We start from the raw sequence: 24,574 nt of genomic DNA, 5'->3' as shown, positions 1-24,574 counted from the left end.
CCTGATTCTGCAAGTCTGACTGTAATCAGTTTTGTGTGTTAGAAGAAATTGAGTTAATTATATTTTATCTATGATTTATCATTCAGGAGATTATCAAATATAGGACCAACTTTGTTTCTATGCTTTTATATTTATAAATGAGGCACTTTTAAAAAAAAAAATCTAACGTTTCACAAAGAAATAATTAACAGAACCAACATGTGAGGTATTAATGCAATCTTAATCTGTTTTGATAACTCAAAGTTGAGGCAGTCGTTACCAAAAGCTTAACATGCGTACTGTAATTTCTACAGCCTGGGATGCATGGTATTGCAGTTTGTAACATTTTGCAGTAGAGAAAAAAGGGTTATTGGTTTGAAGCCCAGCCTCTGGTCTTTAAGCAGAGACCATTTTCTGTGTTACCCTGCAGTGGACTGGTGAGCAGTCCAGATGTACCCAGCCCGATCCGTACAGACGGACAAGTGGCACAAGGTGCATCAGTGGAACGGGCTTTATTAGTTATATTTTCATGCCTGAAAAAAAGGTTCTAAAGATTTTAAAGCAGGTGGTGTAAGGAACCCATCTCTTTTGATTCAAAACTGGTTGAATTTAGTTATTTGTTTGTAATGCCTGAATTTAGTTTACAAATTCACTTTTTAAATGATCTGTTGCAATAAAGTTCCAGTATCCTGTAGAAATAGGCAAAGTGCTGAATGTTCCTGCTAACAACAATTGGCGTTGTGTTTTTCTTTGTGGGTAGAGTTACTGAGCATATCATTTTAACGGTTTTAAAGACTATAATATAGACTATAATATAACTAAAATAGTTATTTGAGATGTTGCAGGACAGACAAATTGTTTAACAAACAAAATATAAAATTCACAGACTGTACAAACCTTTTACGTCCAGGTTGACAAATATCTCTTGGTTGCCTTTCCGTGTGCTTGTGTAGCACTTGTACTTGCCCTTGTCCTGAACTTTAACCCTTTTGAGAAGCAGCGAAGCATTGCCTTGAGATATGTGGGAGTTAAACAGTGATGTTCTGCCGCTGAAGTGCTTGTTTTGGAGTCCAAATTGATCTTTGTGGTAGTAGTAGCTGTGGACAGGGATTTGTTGCTTGTACCAGTGGATAACCACGGTGCCGGTGGGTCTGAAGCTGCACGGCAGGACACAGTCATCTTGGATGATGCAGGTGACGTTCAGTTCTGGTAACAAGACTGAAAAGATGCAGTTATATAACAGCACAGTTAATTTGTATTATTCTGTTAGTTAAAAGTATTCTGTACACAACATGCAAAGACAGGCTACTACAAGTAATTTTGATTATATAACGTGTTATACATTCACTTATTTTTGTTAATTTAATTTCATAATTTTGTACATGAGAAATGACTGAATGACATGAGAAATTAGTTTAGACAGATTTTATTTGTCATTTTGTATACATATATAGTGTAAACAAAAAGAAATGTTGTTAAGAATAGCTCTCTAGAAAATGTCATATTTTTTTAAGTGCAGCCTTGAAAACAGTAAAAAGTTTAGTTTTTATAGTAGGTTTTTATAGTTTGCTTTTACTATAAGAAATATTCAGTTTTGTGTTTGTTAAGATAACTGTCTAAGTAGCAGTTACTCAATAATAGACAAGCATGAATGCAGTTGGTTAGTTGTTTTTAATAAAATATTGCATTCAATAAAACCTGTCTGCTTATTCCCCTAAGCCTAAGTCTGGGTTGATGAATGGATCATAATCTAAACTGATTTGAAATGAAATTCTAAAACTGTGATCCAGTTATTGTATTTGGGTCCATCCATTCAACTAAAAACATATTTGTTTATTTCAGAGGTGGAATAACATTTAAATTTATAGTATAATAAGTAGTAATTATAAAATGAATGGCACTTTGTTATTGCTCTAAGCAGGCAGGTAATTCCAAAATGCACTTTTTCAAAACAAAGGAAGATTTTAAATTCAAACAACTCTAAACAAAAATGCACTTTGATATACGGATGACGGTCTGGATAATGTAAACTATTTGGTGAATCTAGGCCAAATTTCTGTGATGCAGAGATGGGATGAAGTCAAAAACAAAACAAGGTGACCCACTGAAATTACTACGTCACTTTGCTGCATTTTAGCCATGAGATTATTAAACAATTGGAAAAGTTTTTTGTTTCCTTAAAACTAAGATTAAAACTGCACAAGGTGTATGCAGACAGGCAAAGCATTTTAACCTAAAATGACAAAGGGAGTCAACAGCCAGAGCCGTCCACTTAGGGAATGGTGCAAATAAAACAAATAACTCAGACTAAATATGTGGAGAAAAGTGAAACAGAAACCTTTACATACAAACAGGAGATGTACATTAATCTATTGATGGTCCATACCTAACTCTCCTTCAAAGAAACTTGTGCCTAAATCCAGCAGACGTTCGGTGAAATGCAGAATGTATCCTAAACAGATTAGCCTAGCCTATCATAGGCCAAAGAGGCACATGACTCTCGTTATATGTCAGACATCTAAAAAGCCTGCTTCATTTTTACCATCTGAAAAAAATCTATTTTTCTTATTTGTGGTAGAATTCTGGTTCTACAGTTTGAGCCTGGTGTTTGGTTTTCATCAAAGTCTTTTTGATTTTATTCAACCCTTTGTCCAATGTTTTGGGTTTGCTAGTTTCTTACCTTTTTATGACTCCGAGACTCTTTTTCTGCTCAAATTTCCTTAAAATAATTGCAGCTTTTATGTAAAATTCAAAGAAATGTTTCCATTTTAACCTATTTGGGCTTCAACATTGGACTTATTTGGCTTCCCAAAGCTTATTTTTCCTGCTCTCTTCTTTGTTCATATGCTTCCATAGTATAGATGTGCTGATTTAGAGTAGTTTGATTGTTCATTCTTACTAATAAACAGCTTTCTCCTCCATGTCTCAGAACATTAGATCATTCTTTTCAACCAGTCCTAATAGATATGCTGCAGTTCCTGGACAGTTTTATTCATATAAATGAAAATCTGTGAAAAAATATTCCAAATTTAGGGCAGCAATTGTCAAGCATTACAGTACATACCTTTGGAACTTGTCCACCAAAACTTCCCTGAGAAAACCAGCAGGCTGAGGATAAATCCTTGTGTTTCTGCCATTCCAGGCGCTTTCTGCCAAGGCGTTGAACCTGTAACAGTCTTAGGCTTGTGTGTGAAAACACACTAGTGTGCAGTGAACTGTTTCTGTGTAATTCCACTTTACATCCTTCCTAACACTAATGAAACATGGACTAATTAACCAGGCAGGTTACAATTTAACCAGCTTCATGGTGCACGGCACAACACTTAACACCTTCTCTTAAATAGTTTGCTAACAAAAACACTTTTTTTTGTTTTGATCTCCAAATAAATCCACATACAGTACCGTTCTCACTACTGAATGTTACATAAAGAACAGTTCATTTATTTCATTGGATTAATTATATGGTGTTGTATAATGTGTTTTTTTTTTGTTAGAATTTTTTTTTATTTAACTTTATTGATCTCACACTGGAGAAATTCACAGCTGCATTTAACCCATCCCCTTGGGCAGCAGTGGGCTGCCATTGTGTGGTGCCCATGGAGCAGTCTGGGGTTAAGGGTCTCCCTCATGGACTGAGAGTGGCAGTCTATGGGAGTGTGTCGACTTGAACTCAGAACCTCAATTGCAATGCTCTAACCACTTGGCATCAAATGTGGACAAAAGAATTTAATTGGATGGGGGAACATTTGTTTATTTGCATATAATAAAAAAAGTTTTTGATTTTATTTCAATTGATTTGAACCATGACTATAGTAAATATGTGTGGTCGGCACCGCAGTGATCAAAAGAGTAAAGTTTTGATGTGATTAAAATTGGAAAGACATGTCATTTATGATCAACAGAAATGAACAAAATTAACTAATTTCATATTAGTTAAAATGGTTTTCAATGTCATAATGCTTTTATTAAACTTCTGCATCTAGTTTTAGTATGTTTTAATCCTGAAAGTTTGTATGGATGGCTGGATGGGTTAATGGGCCTCTAGGGGGCGCACATCCCAATGTGGAAAGTTTTCCTAAAGGGTCACATGTATGAGTGTGCCAAGATCCACGTGCTTGATTCTTAAAGATGGCGTTGCTCATCTCTGCCCTCATTCAACTGTAATCCCAGATTAAAGGGAGCATGCCACTAGCGCCATGACCACCATGTTGTATTTGTATCTGATTTGCTCTAAAACATTTCTTCTTGTGTGAATTACGTGAAAAATAAAACACAACCATATTAAATCTTTGATTATAAACTCTAAAATTGTCTGTCTCTCATTGATTAGACAAAAGTTTTAATAAAGTATAAAATGATAAATGGCCCATACTTGCACAGCACTATATTTTGCTTCTGTTATTAAGACATTCCAAGTAGTTTTCGGATTAAATTTTTATAACATTGCTTATTGCCTATTACTTACTCAAATCCTATCCCCTTTGTGCCTACTACAATGTTCTTGAATATTCCTAAAGCTACAAACTGCTAATGCAAATCAACAAATGTATTCTCATGTGTAAATCTCTTCCCATTAGATAACCTCTGCCTCCACAAACAAAAACAGTCTAGCTCTACCACTAATCACTATGAATGATCGACTCTACTGTGTGCTGTAAACTATTGTCACTTCACTTTGGTGTATGAAAAAATCAAACCTGATAAGCGTTGAATTAAAATAATAGTTAGAATTATACCTATACCAGAGTCAGTCAGTGTGTTAACTATTCAAAAATTTTTAAATTTTTATTTTTAGTTCAATTTATTTCTATAAGAGTTGAATTAACAGTTCTAAATTTGCTGTGTGAATGGTAAATCTAATTTCAAATCCTTTGCAGCTTCTGACAGTTCGCCTTTGATCATTTTCTGCTATTTAGCTCCGCCCATCAACCCTTGGACCCTGATTATCATCCCTGTCCCTTCTCAGAAAAAAAACTTTCCCATAGCATGATGGAGCCATGGTGATTGTGTGTTTAGTTGTATAGTGTTTAACATGTATATTACAAGTAAAAAACAGAATTAATCAAGAGAAAATATTCCACATTTAAGGAAGAAAAACAAAAGTCATTAAGTGCAAGTCTGTTAGCATTGGGACACGCTGCTGTTGTTTTTGTGCCTGATCCAAAATCCAAACAACTCCAATAGTCACTGAACTAGCTCTGGAGTTTTAAGTAGGGCAAATCGGCCAGCAGATTTTTAATTTACATAAATCCAAATGCTCTGTGGTTTTATCTCTCCCATCATGTGTCCATCAGCAGGCACGAGCTTGATATCATTTGAGTGTTTCCCTCCATTTCAGTGAATCCTGCTCTAAAAGCACACTGATATTTGCTTAGGATGCAATCAGTTCATTTTCTGAAATCACAAAGAGCAACAAAAGTATGTAAAGAGAGGACATCAGTCAAATATGATTCAATTCTCTGATCCTAGATGAAGTGCCAGTTGTGGGATCATATGGTTAGGCTTGCATACTATACAGCCAGAGGCCATAAGTTCAGTTTCTACAGAATCCACTGCAGACATATGCTCACATCTGACTCCTCTGGATGGGATCATCCATCTCCTCTCTGCACAGCCGACTGCAACTTAGTGCTGGAAAATCCTGCAACGAAAAAAACTAGGCTACAGGGCTTTTATTTTCATCTGGCCTGGACGATGATGAAACTGGAGGTTGTGTTATGCGCTGTCCCCGCCCTGCACTGCCTCCAGTTTGTAGGTTACTGAAAGATTTCACCACCCGCAGAAAAGAAGATTAGAGAGGAATTAATGGTATTCCTTTGTCATTATAGGAACAAATTGATATTTGGTTTTAAATCAGTGGGGTGGGAAGAGCGGGGGGGTTGGAGCAACGTGTTGCGTCAGGACAGGGGGGATGGCACAGTGACAGGCTCACTCAGCCAGGAGGATGCTCGTGCACTGGGGCTGAGCCGCTGGATATCTCCACTGATGTTCGCCATGTTACCAGACATGAGAGAGAAATATGAGGCAGATATGAGCTGGCGTTTGCCTGGTGGGACAGAATGAGTGAACCCGGGACATGGATGTGCCGATAGGACACCAGGAGATCCGTGTCTGGGTGAGACACTGACAAACTGGGAGGGACGTTTGGGTTCCTCTTGTATCTGAAGCCCCTGCTCAATCATGAGATTGGCCCTCCTGGCCTTGAGACTGATGGTTTTGGCCTGGCTGTGGCCTGTCACTCAGCTCAACAGCAGCACCTTCCCTAACAAGAAAAGGCACAAAGAGGTCTACGTTGGGGAGAGCAATAAAGTAAAGCATGGAGGGTGAGATATCTTTTATTTCTCTTGGTCATAACTTTTTTTTTTTTTTACGTGGTTGTTTCCTGATATCTCCGTGCATAATTGATCCCAATGACCCCATTAATACCATGTTGATGGGTCGAGGTCAGAACAGGCGGTAAATCGTGTGACTCTTGAGGTATTTTTTGATCTGAAATTTCCCTCTGTCACACATTGTCGTGTGTACGATTAAAGTCAGCTTTGGATTGTTTCTAGGAAGACACTAATCACCACAGGAGGTAGATAAAAGAGCGCTCCCACATTATCTTTGACCCAATTACAAGTGCCAGAACCCTGAATGTAAGTGAACTGATTTTATTCGGGTCAAGGCTCTCGTTTTAATCAGAGCTAAAGTGCAAATAGCCACCACTCACTCTCCCAACCAGATTTTGCTTCTGCTTTAAATCTGCTTTTGTTAGAAAGAGAATGACTGAACTGTCATTTGCTCTTTTTGGTTGTTTTCTTGTTTTTTCAGACGGGTGGATCTTAAGATGAAAAAGCTGGACAGCACAAAATCCCTGCTAATTAAATCTGAACAGCTACTTCGGATTGAAGATCATGACTTTGCAATGCGTCCAGGCTTTGGAGGTAATACAGCTGAGTAAAATACAGCTCAGTTGATTTCTATATATCATTCATACACAGCAGAGTTCCACTTTTAAGGTCACAAAAAATGCTTTTTAAGGTAATCTTTCAACTGGTCCAACCATCAACTTAATTTATTGCTTTTATTTAGATTTAACGTTTTCACATCATGTAGTCAACTAGATATAGGTTATCATGTTTGTCTCCCTAAACAAGCAGTGCCTCACAGAAAAAAACATGTTGACCTAGATTATCCATGCATGAGACGATGATTTCAGGCAGCAGCTGTACAGGCAAAAGAATCTGAACTATGTTCTCAACTCCCTTCCTTCATATGCATTTAAAGGCAGTTTTCTTTAATTAGCAAGGTTTTTGCATAGTAAAAACGTGTAATTTTTTTTGGCAGATATAAAATTCTTGGCAAATTGCAGTAAAAATAGCAATCCATAGGCTGGTGCATCTTTAAAATTCTTGCATTACTGCTGCATTACCTAACCTAATACCTGACACTTAGACGATGCTGCTTCAAACTTCGCTATTCAGACACCCGTTTCTTCAGTGTGGCATAAATACTCTAAAGTTGAAGTGATCTAGATGGATTCCTTGGGGACAAAGTACATTTATTTTAGCACAAAAATTCTCACTTGCAACTTGCTTAAGTTTATTGAATTGATAAAAATGTTTTTATTATGTGTTTTGTTCCTGCAGTTGAAAATATTATTGCTTCATTAAACAGGTCTCTTGAAAGTGAGATATTGATCTCAATAGGAATCAGAATTACATTATTAATCTCTTGCGGGAAATTCTTTTCCTGCAGTACAACCGTTTACAGAAATAGAGCAGAGCAAAATAAAATATAATATAATAAGACAGAATAAAATAAGTAAATAAAATTACAATCCAAAAAGTACAGTTGCACCCTTCCTATACAGTGTAAAATAAGATATAAGAATAAAATAATATAAGAATAAGAACAAATAATTAAAGCTACAGTGTGTAATAATTACAGAGATATACAGTCAGAAATGTAATATATTATACATAACTATGTTATTTATCATCATCTACGAGCTCAGCCTCTTAACCTTAATATTTGCGTTGCCTTAGAATTCGTTATTTATAATTACATAGGAGCGGGTCTCGCAGCCATGGAGGCAGACATCTTTGTGCTACGGCAGCGCAGAGCCAACAAACTAGCGATTGCGAGATCTCCCATTACGCTCGAAAGTAACTACGGCAAGTTGAGAGAGATGAACTGAAATCTATACCCTACACAGACTAATGAAATACTATCTGTAAAATTATCTATGTAAACAAACCTCATCACTTGAGAAGGTAGGTGATGCGGACGTCGTGGAAGACATTTTGTCCCGTAACGCTCGCCGTACTGTTGGGGGGGAGAAGCGGTGGGGGGGAGATGTTCATGTTGCTGCGGTCTGCAGTCTGGACGTTAGATTTTGCTGAAAATTAAACACTGTAGCTTTAAATGGGAACATCTGCAACAGGCTGCACATGAGTTGATGCATGCAAACTCTATCAATGAGATCTCAATGAGATTGCCTGCATAAATAAAGTTTAAATTTAAGATAATGTGCACGTTACCATGGTGGATAAAAAAAAAAAAACCTATGCAAATACTTTTCCCTAAATTAAATGTTTTTATGGAGACAATCTAAATTACTCTCTCATTGTATATTTTGTGTTTCATTTCTAAATACATTTGATTGACTTATTTATTAATTGATCAGGATTTTAAGATTTGTTGTGTAAGCTTATATTGGTTAATGTTTAATATAATAATTGTTTTAATTTATTACAATACGAAAAATTTGAAAAAGATTTGGAGTTAATGACTCGATATCTATAAAAGCCAAAAAGTTACAACAAACCAATAAGCATGACTGTATTCTGAATTATATCATACAAAAAAAAAACTCCAAACAATATTGAGAAATACCAAAACATTCCTCCTAAAAAAAAAAAAACTATCAAGATACAAGCTGGTGATGCTGTATGCAGAAGGATTTCAGGATCATTGGTAATTTCTCAAAAGAAGCAGGATTATTAGAAGCTAACAATGGACTCTGAGCCCTCATGAGACCAGAATGGCTTCTTATTTGGAAGCGTTCCAACAACTTGATTCCCAACATGTCAGAATAAAAATGACAGAATTTATTAAAAAGGGAGAAACTCCATAATTGATGAGTTTTTCATACATCTGAGGTGGGTCAATGTCTCCTCCTACTTCCATTCCATCACTTTGAATATATAATTTTGTGCACATGTGGTTAGGTAATACATTTTACTTTATTTCCATCTGTTGTTAAATATCTCAAACTTGAATTATGTGGATAAAGAGCCATACAAATATAAAACTGTACAACTATTTAATAAAGCCTATTATCCTAAAAGTTTAAATTATGTTTATTCATAATTATTTTTGATTCAAAACTGTCCTCTCTGAGTTGATTTTTATCAAATATGTCAGGATATTGGTTATGTATGTATTATATATGACTGCTCTTTGAGGGCCCATAAAGACCCTTTGTGTTTATTTTTCATTTAAATCCTGTGAAAGTAAACAAAAAAAAAGAAAAAAAATTGGAAAAAATTAGCAATGAATTTTCTTTCATTTTGGCTGTATAGAACTTTGGACCACAAACACGGAGCAATGTTTACCCTAGAACTGACTTGGCTGCACCCAAACTAGGCAAGGTGTCGCAAGAAATGTTGAATAGTAATCTATATATGAATATTATTGATGAGAAAACACCAGCAAATATCTAGATCCCAAAAACATGAAAAATGAAGGATTTGCATGCCTTTTATTTTTAATAACAAAACATATGAAATAATTTTTATGCTTAAAATCATTAATGATTTACATATTCTTTTTATTCATGTTATTTTATTCTGATTTTTTTTTATTACTTTTTGTTTTACTTTTAGTACTTAAAAAAAATTAGATTTTAACATATTTGGTAAAAACGTGCCCCCCTTAAACTGTTGCCATGTGGATACAGTTGTGCTCCCTGAGTTTATCATATAATCAAACTCTTATAATTCCATTTCACCTGTTCTTTGTCATTTCAGTTGCAGAGCTTTATATTTTTTATAGTGCTGTCAATCGATTAAATTTTTTTAATCGCGATTAATCGCATCAATGCCTGAGTTAACTCGCGATTAATCGCATTTTAATCGCAAATTTTTTTTCTGATTGAAAATCATTTAAATACTCTCGATGACATACAAAAAATACATACAGGCTAGGTTTGTGCCAATGTTCTTTTTTTAAAATGAAAACAGGTCACAGATACTGATTTATGCCATAGAAACATATGGCAAGAAGATGGGGAGGCATGTAGCAAAAAATAACAAATATATAGCCAAAAAAAAGGCCCTGAAAACAGGCTGATGTAAAAGACAGTCTTTACAGTTAATACAGTCTTTTGAACAAAGACAAGCATTTTACCCTACTGCTATAAAATGTAGTACAGTTAACATTAGATGTTAATTAACCAAGATAATAATGAACAATTTTCAATCAATACATCAAAATAGTCTATGCTCTAGAAAGTTACTTTTCAGCCTCTTAACAAAAATGAGAACACACACACACCCACTCACCCACACACAGACACACCCACCGACACACACACACACACGATACCGACCTGTGGCGTACACAGACAGCAAGAGTGCCGTAGCAGATTCCATTTCACCTCAGTAATCTGTTTTCTCAGCGTATTTCAGGTTGCTACTAGTTACCAGACACTCAACTTGTTTGTTGGTGGTGGGGCTTAAAGAAAAGGCACTAGCGTCACCCAGTGTATGAGCGTCTTTTTTCCTTGAGGAGCTCCGCTCTAGAAGCCTATGTGAAATGCATACACTGGGGGAAAATAGCCCCGCCTTCCCGCAGGCTGCAGCGGGATGTACTTGGAAAATTGTACCATAAAACCACATAGCGTTAATCTCACGTAAAAAAAATTATCGCCGTTAAAATGGCCTCGCGTTAACGCGTTAATAACGCGATAATTTTGACAGCACTAATTTTTTACATTGACATTGTAATTGTACATTCCAACAAAATATGTCTTCTGCATCCCTGCAGTATGCCGCATGAATCTTGCAGCTCCTAGGAAGCAACTTGGGGCTAATGGTCTTGCTCAGGGGCCCAGGTTGGCAGCCTGCAGTGGTCAAAAGTGTTACTTCAGCTTTAGCAGAAACCTACTCTAACTTGCTACTGTTTCCTTGAGTCTGCACTGATGCTGATGAAAATAAATAAATAAATAAACTTAATTTTTATTCCCCTTCTGGCTGAAATATAATCCATTCTATTTCACTATTAGATTGCTGCTGCACACTGATGGTTTATCCTCATTAGGTAATGGCACTTAGAGAATACAGTAGTATATATAAAGTATACATCATATGTTGTCCATGTTCTCTGTTTTAGATGATCCCTTAGGAAGCATTATGTTCATTGTAGAGAAACCTACAGATTTAATGCACAGCTTAAGTGGTATTTGATGTCTCTTTTGTTGTGTTTAAAACTCTTTTAAACCAGCTTTAGCTCATCCAGCTCTGTTTGTTTTGCCGCCTCTCTGTACATTTAGCCTTTGTTCCCAGTGTTGTCCTCAGGTCTACTCAGGTCATGTGAGCTGAAAGTCTTGCTGATGGGATTGTTATAAGCAGTGATTATTATTTTTTTTGTTGTTGTTGTTGCTGTATGAAGGATTAGGTAAAGACTCAAACTGAAATAGCTACACATAAACTTACTACAAAATAATAAAACATGTTAAATCCATGCAGGTTTTTGACTATGTATCTTTTTAAATGTTTAATCAAAAAAGCCTGGAGCACATTTCTAGAATGAAAAAAGTTTTGGGAAACATTATGAGCTGAAAAATCAGTCATAGGTTCACCACTGATGCATCATCCTTCAGCCTATTCAGATCCTAACATCTCTCATAATAAATGATAGAACTGAGCCTTTACAATATCGGTTAAAACATGTTAATAACAACTTTGCTGCTTGATATATGCAGATACGTTTATTTTCAGTATGATAGATCAATCTGAAGCATGTTTTTTCTTGGATTATTTAATGCAAAACTCTTGACAATTTGGATTAATCAATGCAAACTGCAGCCCTCCTGCATGGTCTTCCTCTCTACTGTTTTATTCCTTTGCAAACCTTCTTTTTTTGCAAATAAAACGCTGGCTAAAAGGAAGTGAAAATGTGAGTCAAGTGCTGAGAACCAATACAACTACAAATTAAAATTTCAAAAAGAGATTCAAGCTAAAATAAAATGACTACATATTTTATTATCTTTACAGAAAATATGCATTATTATTTAAATGTTATATAATCAATTCAAAAATGAAATTATATTTAATGTAGAATTAAATGTAATTATTAGGAAATTTAAATTCAAACAAAGACTTTACTTAAACTTTAAGGGTATAAAAACTTCTGTTTTTATTTATTTTATAGATCCCATGGTTTGGTATACAATGAAATTAACTACTGCCTTTTTAACTTCTATGTTATCTAGCTCTATCCTGTCGTGGGAAAAAAGTATTCAACTATTCACCCTAGTTAAATAAAAGGAGATCGATGGATTTCACTCAGTCGGCACATTTATTAATATCTTTGCAAAGAGAGAACAGTTCATCATGAAGCCTTCATGGCACAGCATTCTGCCCTGTTCTGATCTGGGCAGGGTTCGTCCCCCCCCTACTTACAACAATGGAAAGCAGTCAGAGTCATAACAAATTACACACACTTTGGATAACAGTAATATGTTATGAATAAACCTTGAGAAGGAACCTGATTTGTTATGGGAAGAAGCAATGTCTGGTCTCCAAACACCAGCCTGGAGAGAAATGTGTGGCCTTGAGAGAGAAACAGACTGAGTGAAAACTTTTATAGTGAGTAAATAGGATAAATTAATACATAATAGAAGAAAGATAAAAAATTTCTGACAACAATCCTGCAAACTAATTGTGAAGCAGGAGGCTAACTGATTGAATAAATTAAGGTAGTGATGCAGAATTGTACCATAAAGTTAATAAATAAATTACAAATCAATGGCATGATCCTTGGAGATTATGCATTTAATTTATCTCTAACAAATGTAATAACTTTTTTTTTGTTATTTTGGTCCTTCCTTAACCTGCATACAACATTTAGTTATGTATACTTTTTATTTCACTGAAGTTATGGCATGTTGGAATAATTGATTAGCAAAAATATACTTATAACACAAAGACTCCATAATTTAACAATCTGGTTCCCAGAGCTTCTCAGTTAAATGTTGAGTAAGTCAATTCTCTCTACACTTGGCATATTACATGCTACAGGATCAAAATGTATTCAAATAGAAAATGTCAGAAGGTGAAGTAGGTAACTCAACTTAAATATCTGGGTAAATCTTTAAATACCAAGATGTTCCAAATTTCCTGCAAATTATTCTTGAAGAAATTCAAAAAGACTCTCATTAAAGGTGAATATATATCACACTTTTAAATCTTTCCTATTCACATTTTAACCATTCAGCTGGGTTCCACATAGTGCAACTCCTCTCCACCCTGTTTGGTTATTTTTGCATTTTGAGACCAGAGATCTGATTATCTGGCAGCAAAGAAACGTTTTATTCCCAAATCTAAACAAAAGATATCAACAACAAAAAGGCTTGTCCATTCATCTTTACATATATTCAAGGCAGGGTCTAACACAGAGCAAGAGGATAATTAAGAGGACAAACCTGCAGAGCCAGTCCTTTAAACAAATGTGTCAAAATTTTGTGTTATTGCCATTTTATTATTGCAGCAAAAAATGGGACAATATTGTCCAAAAATGTAATGGGAGTAGAGAAAACTGAACAGATTGTGCCCCATATTGTGAAATTATATTTGCACAGCACCTGGAGAGATTTTTTTTTCTTTTGCATTCCTAGCAACTCATAACTACATAACATAACTACATACATAGAATGCATTTAAAGGCCTAAAAAAATGGTTTGCATAGTATTTTCCCTTTACAGTGAAAATAATAAGCCTTAATGCCATTAAGCAACCCTTTAAAAATACCCTAAAGATCTCCATTATTATAACACCTTGGTAGAATAGCCTTTATTTAATAGAAATGAGCCAGATCAGTTAGGCCAGTAAGCCGATTCATGCATATTTCTCATCCTCTGTTTTCAGTGCTTCAGTTGTTTCCATCTGGCAGAAGTCATGAAGTTCTGCCAGCATTAAAAAAAACAAATTTTAAGAAATCCATTACATCCTTCTGCTAAAGGTTTTTCAAACAAGAGAAAACTAAAATATCTTCAAAGTACTTTTTGTTTTCATTTTTTCATTAAGGACTATGTAGGTACTGAGCTTTCTTGTGTTAGGTATGTTTGTCTGTTTTAGGACTTATTGTGAGTAATTTTCCCACTAGAGGATAATGCAGCGAAAGGTACAGTAACAGATAATGTAAAGAATATCAGCTCTCTATATTTCTTGAAGTGTTTTTCTTCTTCTTTCTTATTTCCATATTGTTATAGGTTCCGCTCTTCCAGTTGGAATAGATGTCCAGGTGGAGAGCATTGACAGTATATCTGAAGTAAACATGGTATGCACCTCTGTGATTCCTGCAGTTAACCAAGATGAAGCGCTCAGCTTACGTGCTGATTTTTTTCCCTTTTAACTTTTCTGCAGGATTTCACCATGACCCTCTATCTGAGGCATTACTGGCAGGACGATCGGCTGGCTTTTCCCTCCAGCAGCAACAAAAGTCGAACCTTCGATGCACGACTTGTCAAGAAAATTTGGGTCCCAGACGTGTTCTTTGTCCATTCAAAGCGTTCATTTATCCATGATACAACTATGGAGAATATTATGCTGAGGGTTTTCCCAGATGGAAATATTCTCTACAGTGTGAGGTAAAAAAAAAAAAAAAAAAAGAAGCCTTTTAGAAGTCCCTCTGATAGCAACCTTTAGCTCATTATATAGATAAGAACTGATTATGCTGACTTACATCTTCATCCTGTTGGTGCTTGTAATTGATTATTAACTCTAATGGGTAAAAAGCTGCAGCATGTCTCATGCTAGATCTCCTTTTTACATACCCACTCAAACACAGATGGGGAACAGGGATGGAAATTTGTATTTTAAACCTTTAATATACCAACTACTAAAAATATTTTTGAACTTCTGCTTATTTCCACCTACTTTTTGAAACACTTGGCTTGGCTATTAAACAAACAAAAAAATACTGACAAAGACAAAATTGAATTTATTTAGAGAAAAAAAAATTATTTTATCTGATCTGTTAAAAAAATCTAATAATAAACCATGCAGTTATGTTTTCACAAGCTGATGCTGGAAACTTTTCAATAAGCCCTGTTAAGTCAGCTTGTCATCTGTATTTAACATCAACATTCGAGTTAAATGGAATAAATCAAAGGAACGAATGTGTTAATTAATGAAGAGAATCCAGCAATGAGGAACTGCACAGGAGGATGTATATATGGGAGAAAAAAAGAATGGGCTAATTAGATGATTGGGAGCAGGTGTTGATAGAAGCAACTAGAAGGGAGCTAGCGAAAAAGAGACTAGCACAAGGGCCAACAGAAGTAACTAAAACAAATACAACACTGTTTAAATATAACTACAAAACTATTAGAGAATGAAAGAAAATGGAGGTGAAACCAATGACCCAGAAAACACAGAATGACATAAATTAAAGTCTATCTGAAAGCTCAAAAAGTAGAACAGAACCAAAAAGTGGAGAAAGGGCAGAATAAGGACATTTTCACCATATGAAGGTTAAAAAAAGGGAAATGGTCCATACTTGTATGATGCTTTAATAAAATCTGTTGACTCCAGAGCATTTCTACATTCATTAATTCCCTATTTACACACACGTCGATGTTGACAAGCCACTGTATCCATAGCTGGCCTAGGCAGCCAGACAGAGGTCAAGCTGCCACTCCCTGTACCGATCTTACCAGCCTGGCTTTAACAGTTGAAATATGATCTTTTGATGCAAGTGAGGCCTGCTTTATATGTTGTTCTGGGTTCTTTTGTGTCCTTCTGGTGAATAACTGAGGCAATCTTGGATTACTGTTTAATGGGGTTTTTTCATTCGTGGATAATGGATCTGATTGTCATTCACTGGAGTCCCAAAATTTTTGGTAAACTTTAATTCTTGAAAAAACTGCAGTAGGATGTATATATATATATTTTTTATATATTTTAGTCTACTTCCTGTTGTCCAACAGGTTCTTCTTAAGTCATCTGTTTATTCTACAGGTCAGGTAATATATTCAGACCTGGTGTGACCAATGAAAGCAGAGACATATATACCGTAGTTGATTGGATTTAATCATAAGAAAGGGAATTTTCATATAAGATAACATTTCTTATACTCCTTTTTCCCCATGAAATCATTTGAAAACACCTTTTTATGTTTGACCAAATCCTCTTAGTCTGAAATTAAAAGTTGTTGGAGCAAGAGCAAGTGAAGAACAGTCTGGCCAAAAGGTGTGGGAGGGTTTTTATTTCATACACTTCAATTGTTTGATAAACTAATGATATGCGTATTTTATGTTGCGATTGGGGGACAGATATTGGGTTGGAGAAAAGATTAGCCTTCTCGTATTTGTCAAAGTCACATTTTTTATTCAGGAAAATGGAGAGTTAATTTTTCTCACTATACGCATACGTAGAGAAACCTCAAAAGTGTTTTATCTGTACATGGCTACTAAAGATGGCTAAAGCGCTGTTTGGCTTTGCAAAAAATATTATCATCAAAACAGGAATTCCTCTTATAATACTTACTGAGACATGTTAACTGGTATGTCTCAGATAATTGGGTACTAGAGATAAGCAGCTATTGTCAGAAAGATGTAGTATAAAAAAAAGATAGAAGTAGTAAGCAGAGTAAAAGAAGGTGGAAAATTAGCTCTAACAGGATTTGTAAGATCAGCGTTATCTGCAGATGTCAACAATCTTGCTTCCTCTCTCTGCAGTCCCAATCTGTGTCATCGGAACAGGCCCCCATAATACCACACACAGTTTAATTGTTTGCTTCTGGATGAGCATTCTACTAAAGACTGAATGATTTGAATGACATGAGTGTTCATATAACTTTAAGTTGTGTTTTAGGATCACTGTGACTGCTCTGTGCTCGATGGACTTCAGTAGTTTCCCTCTGGACACACAGAACTGCTCTCTGGAGCTGGAGAGCTGTGAGTATCAAACAGAGGTCTAGGAAACAGTTCCTCCAAATCAACTCCTCTGAGATCTGATTCTGTTCAGTGACAAACATAGTTCCATTATTAACCAAACTAATGTAGACTTGTTTTGTTGATAAAAAAAAAAAATCATTCTACAGCCAGTAGGTTTCTATTTAAAGATGTATACAAGAGAATTTCCTGTTAATTCATTGTATTTGACAGCAAACCACTATCGATAACTAACAAAACTTGAAATATTACTGTTATCTAAAAAAAAAAGTCTTTAACCTGAATCAGTTTGTATAGTTTCTGTGTATGCAGATCCCTACCCAAACTCTTCATATTCTGTTAAGTTACATCCAACTTTCTCTTTAATTTACTGACTTTATCTTAAAGACCAACAAAGATATTGCATAACTTTGAAGTGGAACCAAAAGCATGAATGGAATAATAGTTTTTTTTTTTTTTTTTTTAAGATATTCCATCACATCAACCTCCTTTACTCTGAAACCCCTCAATCCAATAGACCTCTATTAAGGTTTGTTGGCAAACAATAGTGGACAAATAGCACCATGAAGACTAAACACTGAGAAGTTTAAAACTGGGTTAGAACATAAATCAATATGCAAAGCTTTGATCTGAAGCTAAGCTTTTTTTTCTGACATGCAAAATGTTATGGTTGCTGGAAAACTGAGATTCCCCTGCAGAGACCACAACATCTCTATGGTAACATAACAACCTAGCAGCATTAGGGAAACTTATGTTAGATAATAGGACATGGAAAGCTGGTTAGAATTAGAAAAATAAAAGGAGCCATTCATATGCATGCGACGGACTGACCATAGCTCAGGGAAATCATTTCAGCCAACAGATGTATAAAGCTGTTAATGACATTTCAATCTGAAAAACTACCATGAAGAGAAAATTAGATGAAATTTATTGATACCATTACTTTGTCTTTGGCGCTACGACCTCGGCAGGAAACATAGCGCTTAATTTTGATAGATATGCATGAACAGGAGCAAAGAATAGAGCTGTTTCCCCCCTAGGCCTGAAACTGGTGGTAGAGTGGAGACATATGAAGTTGGTCAGTCTGTAGACTGCTGGTTAGAGAGACGGTCTGCTGAGCTTTATGGGGAGATCCAGTGGACTGCGTGAGCTGACACTAGAGCTACACTCAGGGACCTGGAAGATGGAAGTCCAGTTTGGATAACACAGGTTGAGAGAACCTGACCATGATGAGCAAGCATGAAGTGACAGTGGAGAGGAAAAACTCCCTGTTGGGAAGAAACCTCTGGTAGAACCAGGCTCAACATGGCGGCCTTCTGCCGGACAGGTTGAAGCAGGGTCATCTGAATGAAGTCAGACAGCACATACACCACCTGCGCACTAGAAGCAGGAAAAGTTGCGGATCGGAGACCTTTTAATATGAACTTTGGATGCTGATTGGCTTTCGTGGAGGTGTGGTTCAAAGCTGATTGTGTGTCGCAGGTGGATGTAGGAGCGCAATTAGTTTCCTCAGTTGAACTTTCACCTAGGCTTCATAACAGCTTAAAAACGTTTGGATATAATATCCCACTTCACCAATATGTAATATTTTGTATTGGCTTATGATGTAAATTTCATGAAATCCATTGAAGTCTTGCTTGTAAACTGATAAAAGGTTGAAAAACTCAGTGAGTATGAATACTTTTGAGAGGCACTGTAGATGATTGTCTTTTAGATCTAGGGTTTAATAGACCTTTTTTGACTGTATTGTCTTTTACAATGCAAAAGAATAATTGAAAATAAATACAATAAGTATAAATAAGTATAGACTTCCCCTTAAGTTGAACAGGTTAACAAAATGATCTGCCAATGAACTTTGTATTTTTGCCCTTAAAATAAGAGAATTAGACTTTATGCATATATCATCTTATTCTATTGGCAAAGTGTCTTATGTGTGTGCTCAAATCAATGGAAATACACTTATTTCTTGAAAAAAACAAACTGTAATGCCATATTTCAGTTTTAGCAATTAAGGATTGTTTATTTGAACTTTTCTGGGTGTTGTTTTGTGTTTTCAGTTCTGTTTCTCTTACTCTGTTATATATTTATAACATGGAGCATGATCTTAGAGGAAAGACAGACACTGGACTGAAAAAGAAAATAAAAAAAACTGTCCTTCCTCTGAGAACACATCCATGATTCTTGTAAGAGAAGCAAAACTACCACTGTTCCTTCTTTCCTCTCTTTAAGATGCTTACAATGAGAACGACCTAATGCTCTACTGGAAGAACGGGAACGATTCATTAAGGACTGATGAGATTGTGCTCTCTCAGTTTTTTATTGAAGACTTCCAGCCTTCCTTTGGGCTTGCCTTCTACAGCAGCACTGGTATGTGAGGCTGGGGCTCTCTGTGCTGTGTCCACTTCAGAGACAACCAGAGAGCTCTTGACCTGCCCTCTTTTCTAATAAAGCAAGTAAAAATGCTGTAATTGCATTATATTTTCTTTGATAAATCTTTTTAAAATAGTAGTTTGAGTTTCAACGTTGTGTTATGTTACGCAAAAACGGATGGCAAGCAGAGCTCAGATTATTATTTTGAATCAATAATTTCTGAACAGCGGAAAAGGGAGATCAGTTGCTGGCATGTTTAGAGAATGAAGATTTATTTATCAGACTTTTGCTGAAAGAATATTCAGGTAAATATCTATTGTTGATTTTTTTCAAATTAGTTTTTATAAAGTGCGAAATCACAACAAATCTGTAACGATGTTAGTATATTAATTATCAAGAAATTAGCAAAAATCCTACATATAAATGCTTACAGGTTCAGTTTCTATCTTTTATGCTTGTTCCACCTGAACAAGCATACAGTAGAACCGCAGTCAACTGGTGATTAATTTAAGATGTTAACTTTGCCATATTTTGAGCATGTGTGCTGTAATAATGGAAAGGTACACTCCTTTAAAATGCTAAGCAGAAACTTCAGCAGAGATTGGCATGGTATGAGCAGCTTTCTGCTGTGATTGTATGGCCTATTGAGAAGAAAGATAATTTGCCCTGAAATGTGGAAACACTTATTCATGATTCTTTCTATGTTTGAGATAAATTTAGAAAAGTAAAGAAGTTCTAACCATTGCTATTATTCAGAGTTCATCTAGGAAAGAAATACAGTTAAATTACAATCTACTGGCTTAAAAGCAGAATGCATACAATTGGTGGAGATAAAGCCTGCTGCTTAGCTTTTGTCACGCAAGAAACACCAAAACAAACATATCATTGGTAGATAATGACAATTAAAAGCTTTTCATAGCTTTACAGTATCCAGAGGTGTCAAGTAACAAAGTACCAATACGTCATTACCTTACTTAAGTATAAATTTTGGCTATCTATACTTTAACTCAACTCAACTCAACTCAAACTTTATTTATAAAGCACATTTAAAACAACCGGGGTTGACCAAAGTGCGGTACAGGAATCACAGTTAAGGAACATGAGATAAAAGCTAAGGCTAAAATACATAAACACATAAAAATAGAATAAGATAAATGTTTCAATTAAAACACATTTTAGAATAAAATAAAATTTAAAATAAAATTTACTGGAGTGATTATTTTTTGGACAACTTTTTCCTTATATTCCTTACATTTAATGCAATTATCTCTACTTTCTACTCCTTACAGTTTAAAATTAGGCCCGTTATCTTTGTTTCATTTAAGCTCATTTTCATTATCGCCTTTTGATATAAAAACAGCTAAACAAAAAACTCAAAATCATTTGTTTCATCCAGACAATTCCATTATGGTTGGACTTAGTGGTGAAATAAATAGTTTTTTTTTTTTAAGTAAAGCAAAGTAAAATTTGACACTGTTACCATTAGTTATAAAATTAAGAAAATTAAGTATAAGGAAGTTATCCAGAAAAGTTCCTTTAATTGGGTAGTTTAGTAACCAGTATAAAGTTTAATGCATATGTCAGAACATGTTTTCCTGCACTACTTTTATGTTCATACTTTAAGTAGTTTTAAAAATGGTACTTTTACATTTTTACATGAGTAAAAAACTTAAGTTGATACTCTACAAAAATGTTTTTAAACTGTAGGATTTATACTTTTACATGAGGAATATATACTAATACTTTTGACACCTCTGACGGTATCTCACTCTAAACAAATAATCATGGCAGAATACGGAAATATTGGTTCAGGTGTAAGCGCTATATTAAGAAGTTTGAAGCAGAAAATAACTGCTTGATTGGAGAACAACAGAAGAAAGTAGCAAAGTGAGGAAAAAGTTCAGAATGACATCTAGCAGAAAACTACAGTATGCTGCTGATAAAACAAACCAACACATCTACAAGCTAGATCAAAAGGGAAAGTTCAGTCTCTAAAGTAGAAAATGAACCATTTAAACTAAAAGATTATTTAAATATCTTGTTTTCCAGATTTATGTTAATCATGTTTTCTTTTTTCTTACAGTTACTTTTATTACATTTCTGCCTTATTTCAGGTTGGTACAATCGACTCTACATAAACTTCATCCTAAGGAGGCACATCTTCTTCTTCATGCTTCAGACTTACTTTCCTACCATGCTGATGGTGATGCTGTCATGGGTGTCTTTCTGGATTGACAGAAGAGCCGTACCTGCCCGTGTCTCACTGGGTAATGAGAAAATTAACAGCAAATGCAAAAAGAACAAAGGAAAATTCTGTTCCAACGTCAAATATCACTCAGAGGGGGAGATATAAAACTGAAAATAACGACATGTTTAACAACATAACGTTCATTTGTATTGCCTAAGGGTCTTGAAGTTAGATAAGCAGGGCTTTTTTTTATCCCCTTCTCAGTTTCCAAGGAGGTACAAGGTTAAGGATATGAATGTGAGCTTTGTCGCCAACCTTTTCCTTTATTTCATGTAAGTCTGAAATAAGTATATAAATGAAAAACAAAATGAAATGAATGAAAGAAAAAGAAAAGTAGTCATTGTTGTAAAATCCACCAACCTGAATCCCAGTCAGATTGAAGCAATCAAGTGCATTTAGGAAATTTATTTCATCTATTTATAAAGCATTTAAGAACATCAAAATAAGAAGGGAATAAAACTGCCTCATAATCAGAGGTCAGAGGACTGCGGAGTACATTAGCTCTAATACCTACTAGTTCAAGGTAACATCAGATGAACCTTATAGCTGGTGGCTGACGGACAGCCTTTGTACCTCTCCTGCCATCCCAGAAAATAGAACTTAGGCTACTGTTCACAAATTGGATGAAAAATTGAAAAAAAGTAAAAAATGATGTGGGATAAAAAATTATGATTTCATCTGCAGGGCTCAGCTGTTAGAGTCAACATTTGGAGCAAACTAAATGAAACTAAGAATCCTTCCACCTAAGTGTGGTGGTGAGGGGATCTCTTTGAACAATAGTTAGTAATGTTGCTTAGTAGGGATGGGATGAAACAATATGTTTTCAACAAGGATTTTGCAACCAATTTTAACATTTCTGCGAATGTATGAGTAAGCAATGGATATTTTCTGTCTTTTTTAGATAGATGTGTCTGTCCAAAACTGTGTGTTCAATGTGCGTGTGTTTTTGTGCAGGCATCACGACCGTTCTGACCATGTCCACCATCATCACTGGTGTATCTGCCTCTATGCCACAAGTGTCTTACGTCAAAGCCGTAGACATCTACTTGTGGGCAAGCTTCCTGTTTGTGTTTTTGTCCGTCATCGAGTACGCTGCTGTCAACTATTTCACCACGGTGGAGGAGATGAAGAAGCTGAAGAATGCAAAGGTTTATGTGTTCCCTCTTAGTTTATTCTTAATATTTTTCTGCTTGTTTAGGGGTTGTTGTTTTATACATTTTTCTGCTCTGTTCTTCTGTGCCTGTAGATCCCCACGACCTTCGATGCCACCCAGGCCATGGCCTTCGACGGGTGTTTCCATGATAACGACATTGACCTGGCTTCTTTCCCAGAGGTCGCCATCACCCCCAACACAGAGAGAAACACCCAGTCTCGAAACTCCACCGCTTCTACACCCACAGAGGGAACCCGTCTCCGTCGCAGGAATACACTTAAATACAACCTGAGCTTCATCCGGAGCAACAGCTACATGATCGACTCATGCTCCAGAGTCGTCTTTCCTATGGCCTATCTACTGTTCAACATCATTTACTGGAGTTTGTATGCATAGTTTTTGTTAAAAAGACTTAAAAAAAAAAAAGATCTTTCCAATAAGACTACATGCTGGTTAATCCTACACTATTACTGTTTGTTGGAACGTTTGCTCCTGAAAATTTATGTCTTTTTGCATTCAAGATGTTGAGATCAGCTGTTGCTGAAAATAAAAAGCATACATCATATAATGGCATCTTTAGTAAAATTATACAGAAATAATAATAAAAAAATCCTTAAAATAAAAGAAAAATGTTTACTTTTAGTACAATCACTCAGAGGGAATGAAATCTGATGTTAAGAAAAAAGTTTTTGTACATGCATCTGTCCTGTTGATTATTTGGCAAGATAAACATTGGTCCTTCCCCAGGCGGGTAGCCGCTGATCTCACTGTGATGTCATATTAATAGAAGCAAAGATTTTTATGATTTTTATGAATTTGTCAGCTCTAGAAACAGCCTAATTAGCACTTTTGTAAACTTAAATCAGAGATACACATGGTTCTGGATATTTATTTTCAAAGATTTCTTGTAAGGATTGTGCATATTATTGTAAAAAAAAAGAAAAAAAAAAGAAAAAGGAGATTTGTTTACTTTAAGGCTGTTTTAAATATATTCTCCCAGGATCTGCTGCTGGCTTTGTGTTCAAGTGTAATTTGCCAATTATTGTCAAAAGAGGGAAAAAAATATTTAACCAACATTATTCAACCCTATTTTTTTATTCATTGTAGTGCTTTATTTGGCATGACGCAATATGATCTTTTTGGTATTTATGTGTCTTTTCTTGGGATTTCAGGCATATCATTTAAATCAAATCATTTAAAGCAATTTCCCTCTGGGATTATTAAAGTATTTCTGATTCTGATTAGGAAGAAGGTGGTTGCCTACATGTGTGAGGGCCACATTGCTCCAAAAAGGATGAACTTATGATGACTTTTGCATAGTTTGCTCTTTGCAAGCCTACATCATGTATAAAATCAGTAAAATGGGAACCTATACAAAAAGGATAATATACCCTTATCCTACTCAACATCTTTACAAATAAATCTCTTACATATGTGAGTGTCATACTTATTTCTGCCCAATCATGTTAATATCTTTTTTTCCTAGTTACGCTCTTAAAATTAAATGCTGACTTTAGAAACCTGGTCCATTAGGGTAACAAAGAGACAAAGTACCATGCACCCACAGCCTTGTACCCTGAGGGGACTTTAAGAGTGATCAATTAACCTAATACTCATAGTTTGGACTGCAAGTAGAATTGATGTACCTGTAAAGAGCTTC

General features: G+C 35.4%; 1 protein-coding gene across 2 annotated transcripts; it reads left to right on the top strand.

Annotated features, from left to right (window-relative positions):
• Positions 1–1,061: 1,061 nt before the first annotated feature.
• gabrr3a (gamma-aminobutyric acid type A receptor subunit rho3a) lies at positions 1,062–24,349 on the top strand. 2 transcript variants are annotated; one of them, XM_038277253.1, is made up of 9 exons: positions 1,062–1,172; positions 6,793–6,905; positions 14,459–14,526; positions 14,613–14,836; positions 17,064–17,146; positions 19,373–19,510; positions 21,628–21,780; positions 22,716–22,909; positions 23,008–24,349. In XM_038277253.1, exons 2-9 carry the CDS (start codon positions 6,809–6,811, stop codon positions 23,308–23,310), a joined length of 1,260 nt encoding a protein of 419 aa, XP_038133181.1. In that variant the 5' UTR covers positions 1,062–1,172; positions 6,793–6,808; the 3' UTR covers positions 23,311–24,349. The 2 variants fall into 2 exon arrangements, with proteins under 2 accessions (XP_038133181.1, XP_038133171.1); XM_038277243.1 differs by lacking the exon at positions 1,062–1,172 and adding an exon at positions 5,895–6,302.
• The last annotated feature ends 225 nt before the right edge of the window (positions 24,350–24,574 follow it).

The sequence above is a fragment of the Cyprinodon tularosa genome, unplaced genomic scaffold, assembly GCF_016077235.1.
Source record: "Cyprinodon tularosa strain WSP-4 unplaced genomic scaffold, ASM1607723v1 ctg101, whole genome shotgun sequence".
Taxonomy (NCBI): Eukaryota; Metazoa; Chordata; class Actinopteri; order Cyprinodontiformes; family Cyprinodontidae; genus Cyprinodon; species Cyprinodon tularosa.
Note: the sequence above shows the minus strand (reverse complement) of the source record. Positions and strands in the feature narration are given on the sequence as shown.

Coding starts and splice junctions, on each gene's coding strand:
- gabrr3a (XM_038277243.1), top strand. CDS start 6,160: ATGAGATTGGCCCTCCTGGCCTTGAGACTGATGGTTTTGGCCTGGCTG. Junction 19,511..21,627: donor TGCCTTCTACAGCAGCACTG/GTATGTGAGGCT, acceptor GCCTTATTTCAG/GTTGGTACAATCGACTCTAC. Junction 21,781..22,715: donor ACCTGCCCGTGTCTCACTGG/GTAATGAGAAAA, acceptor GTTTTTGTGCAG/GCATCACGACCGTTCTGACC.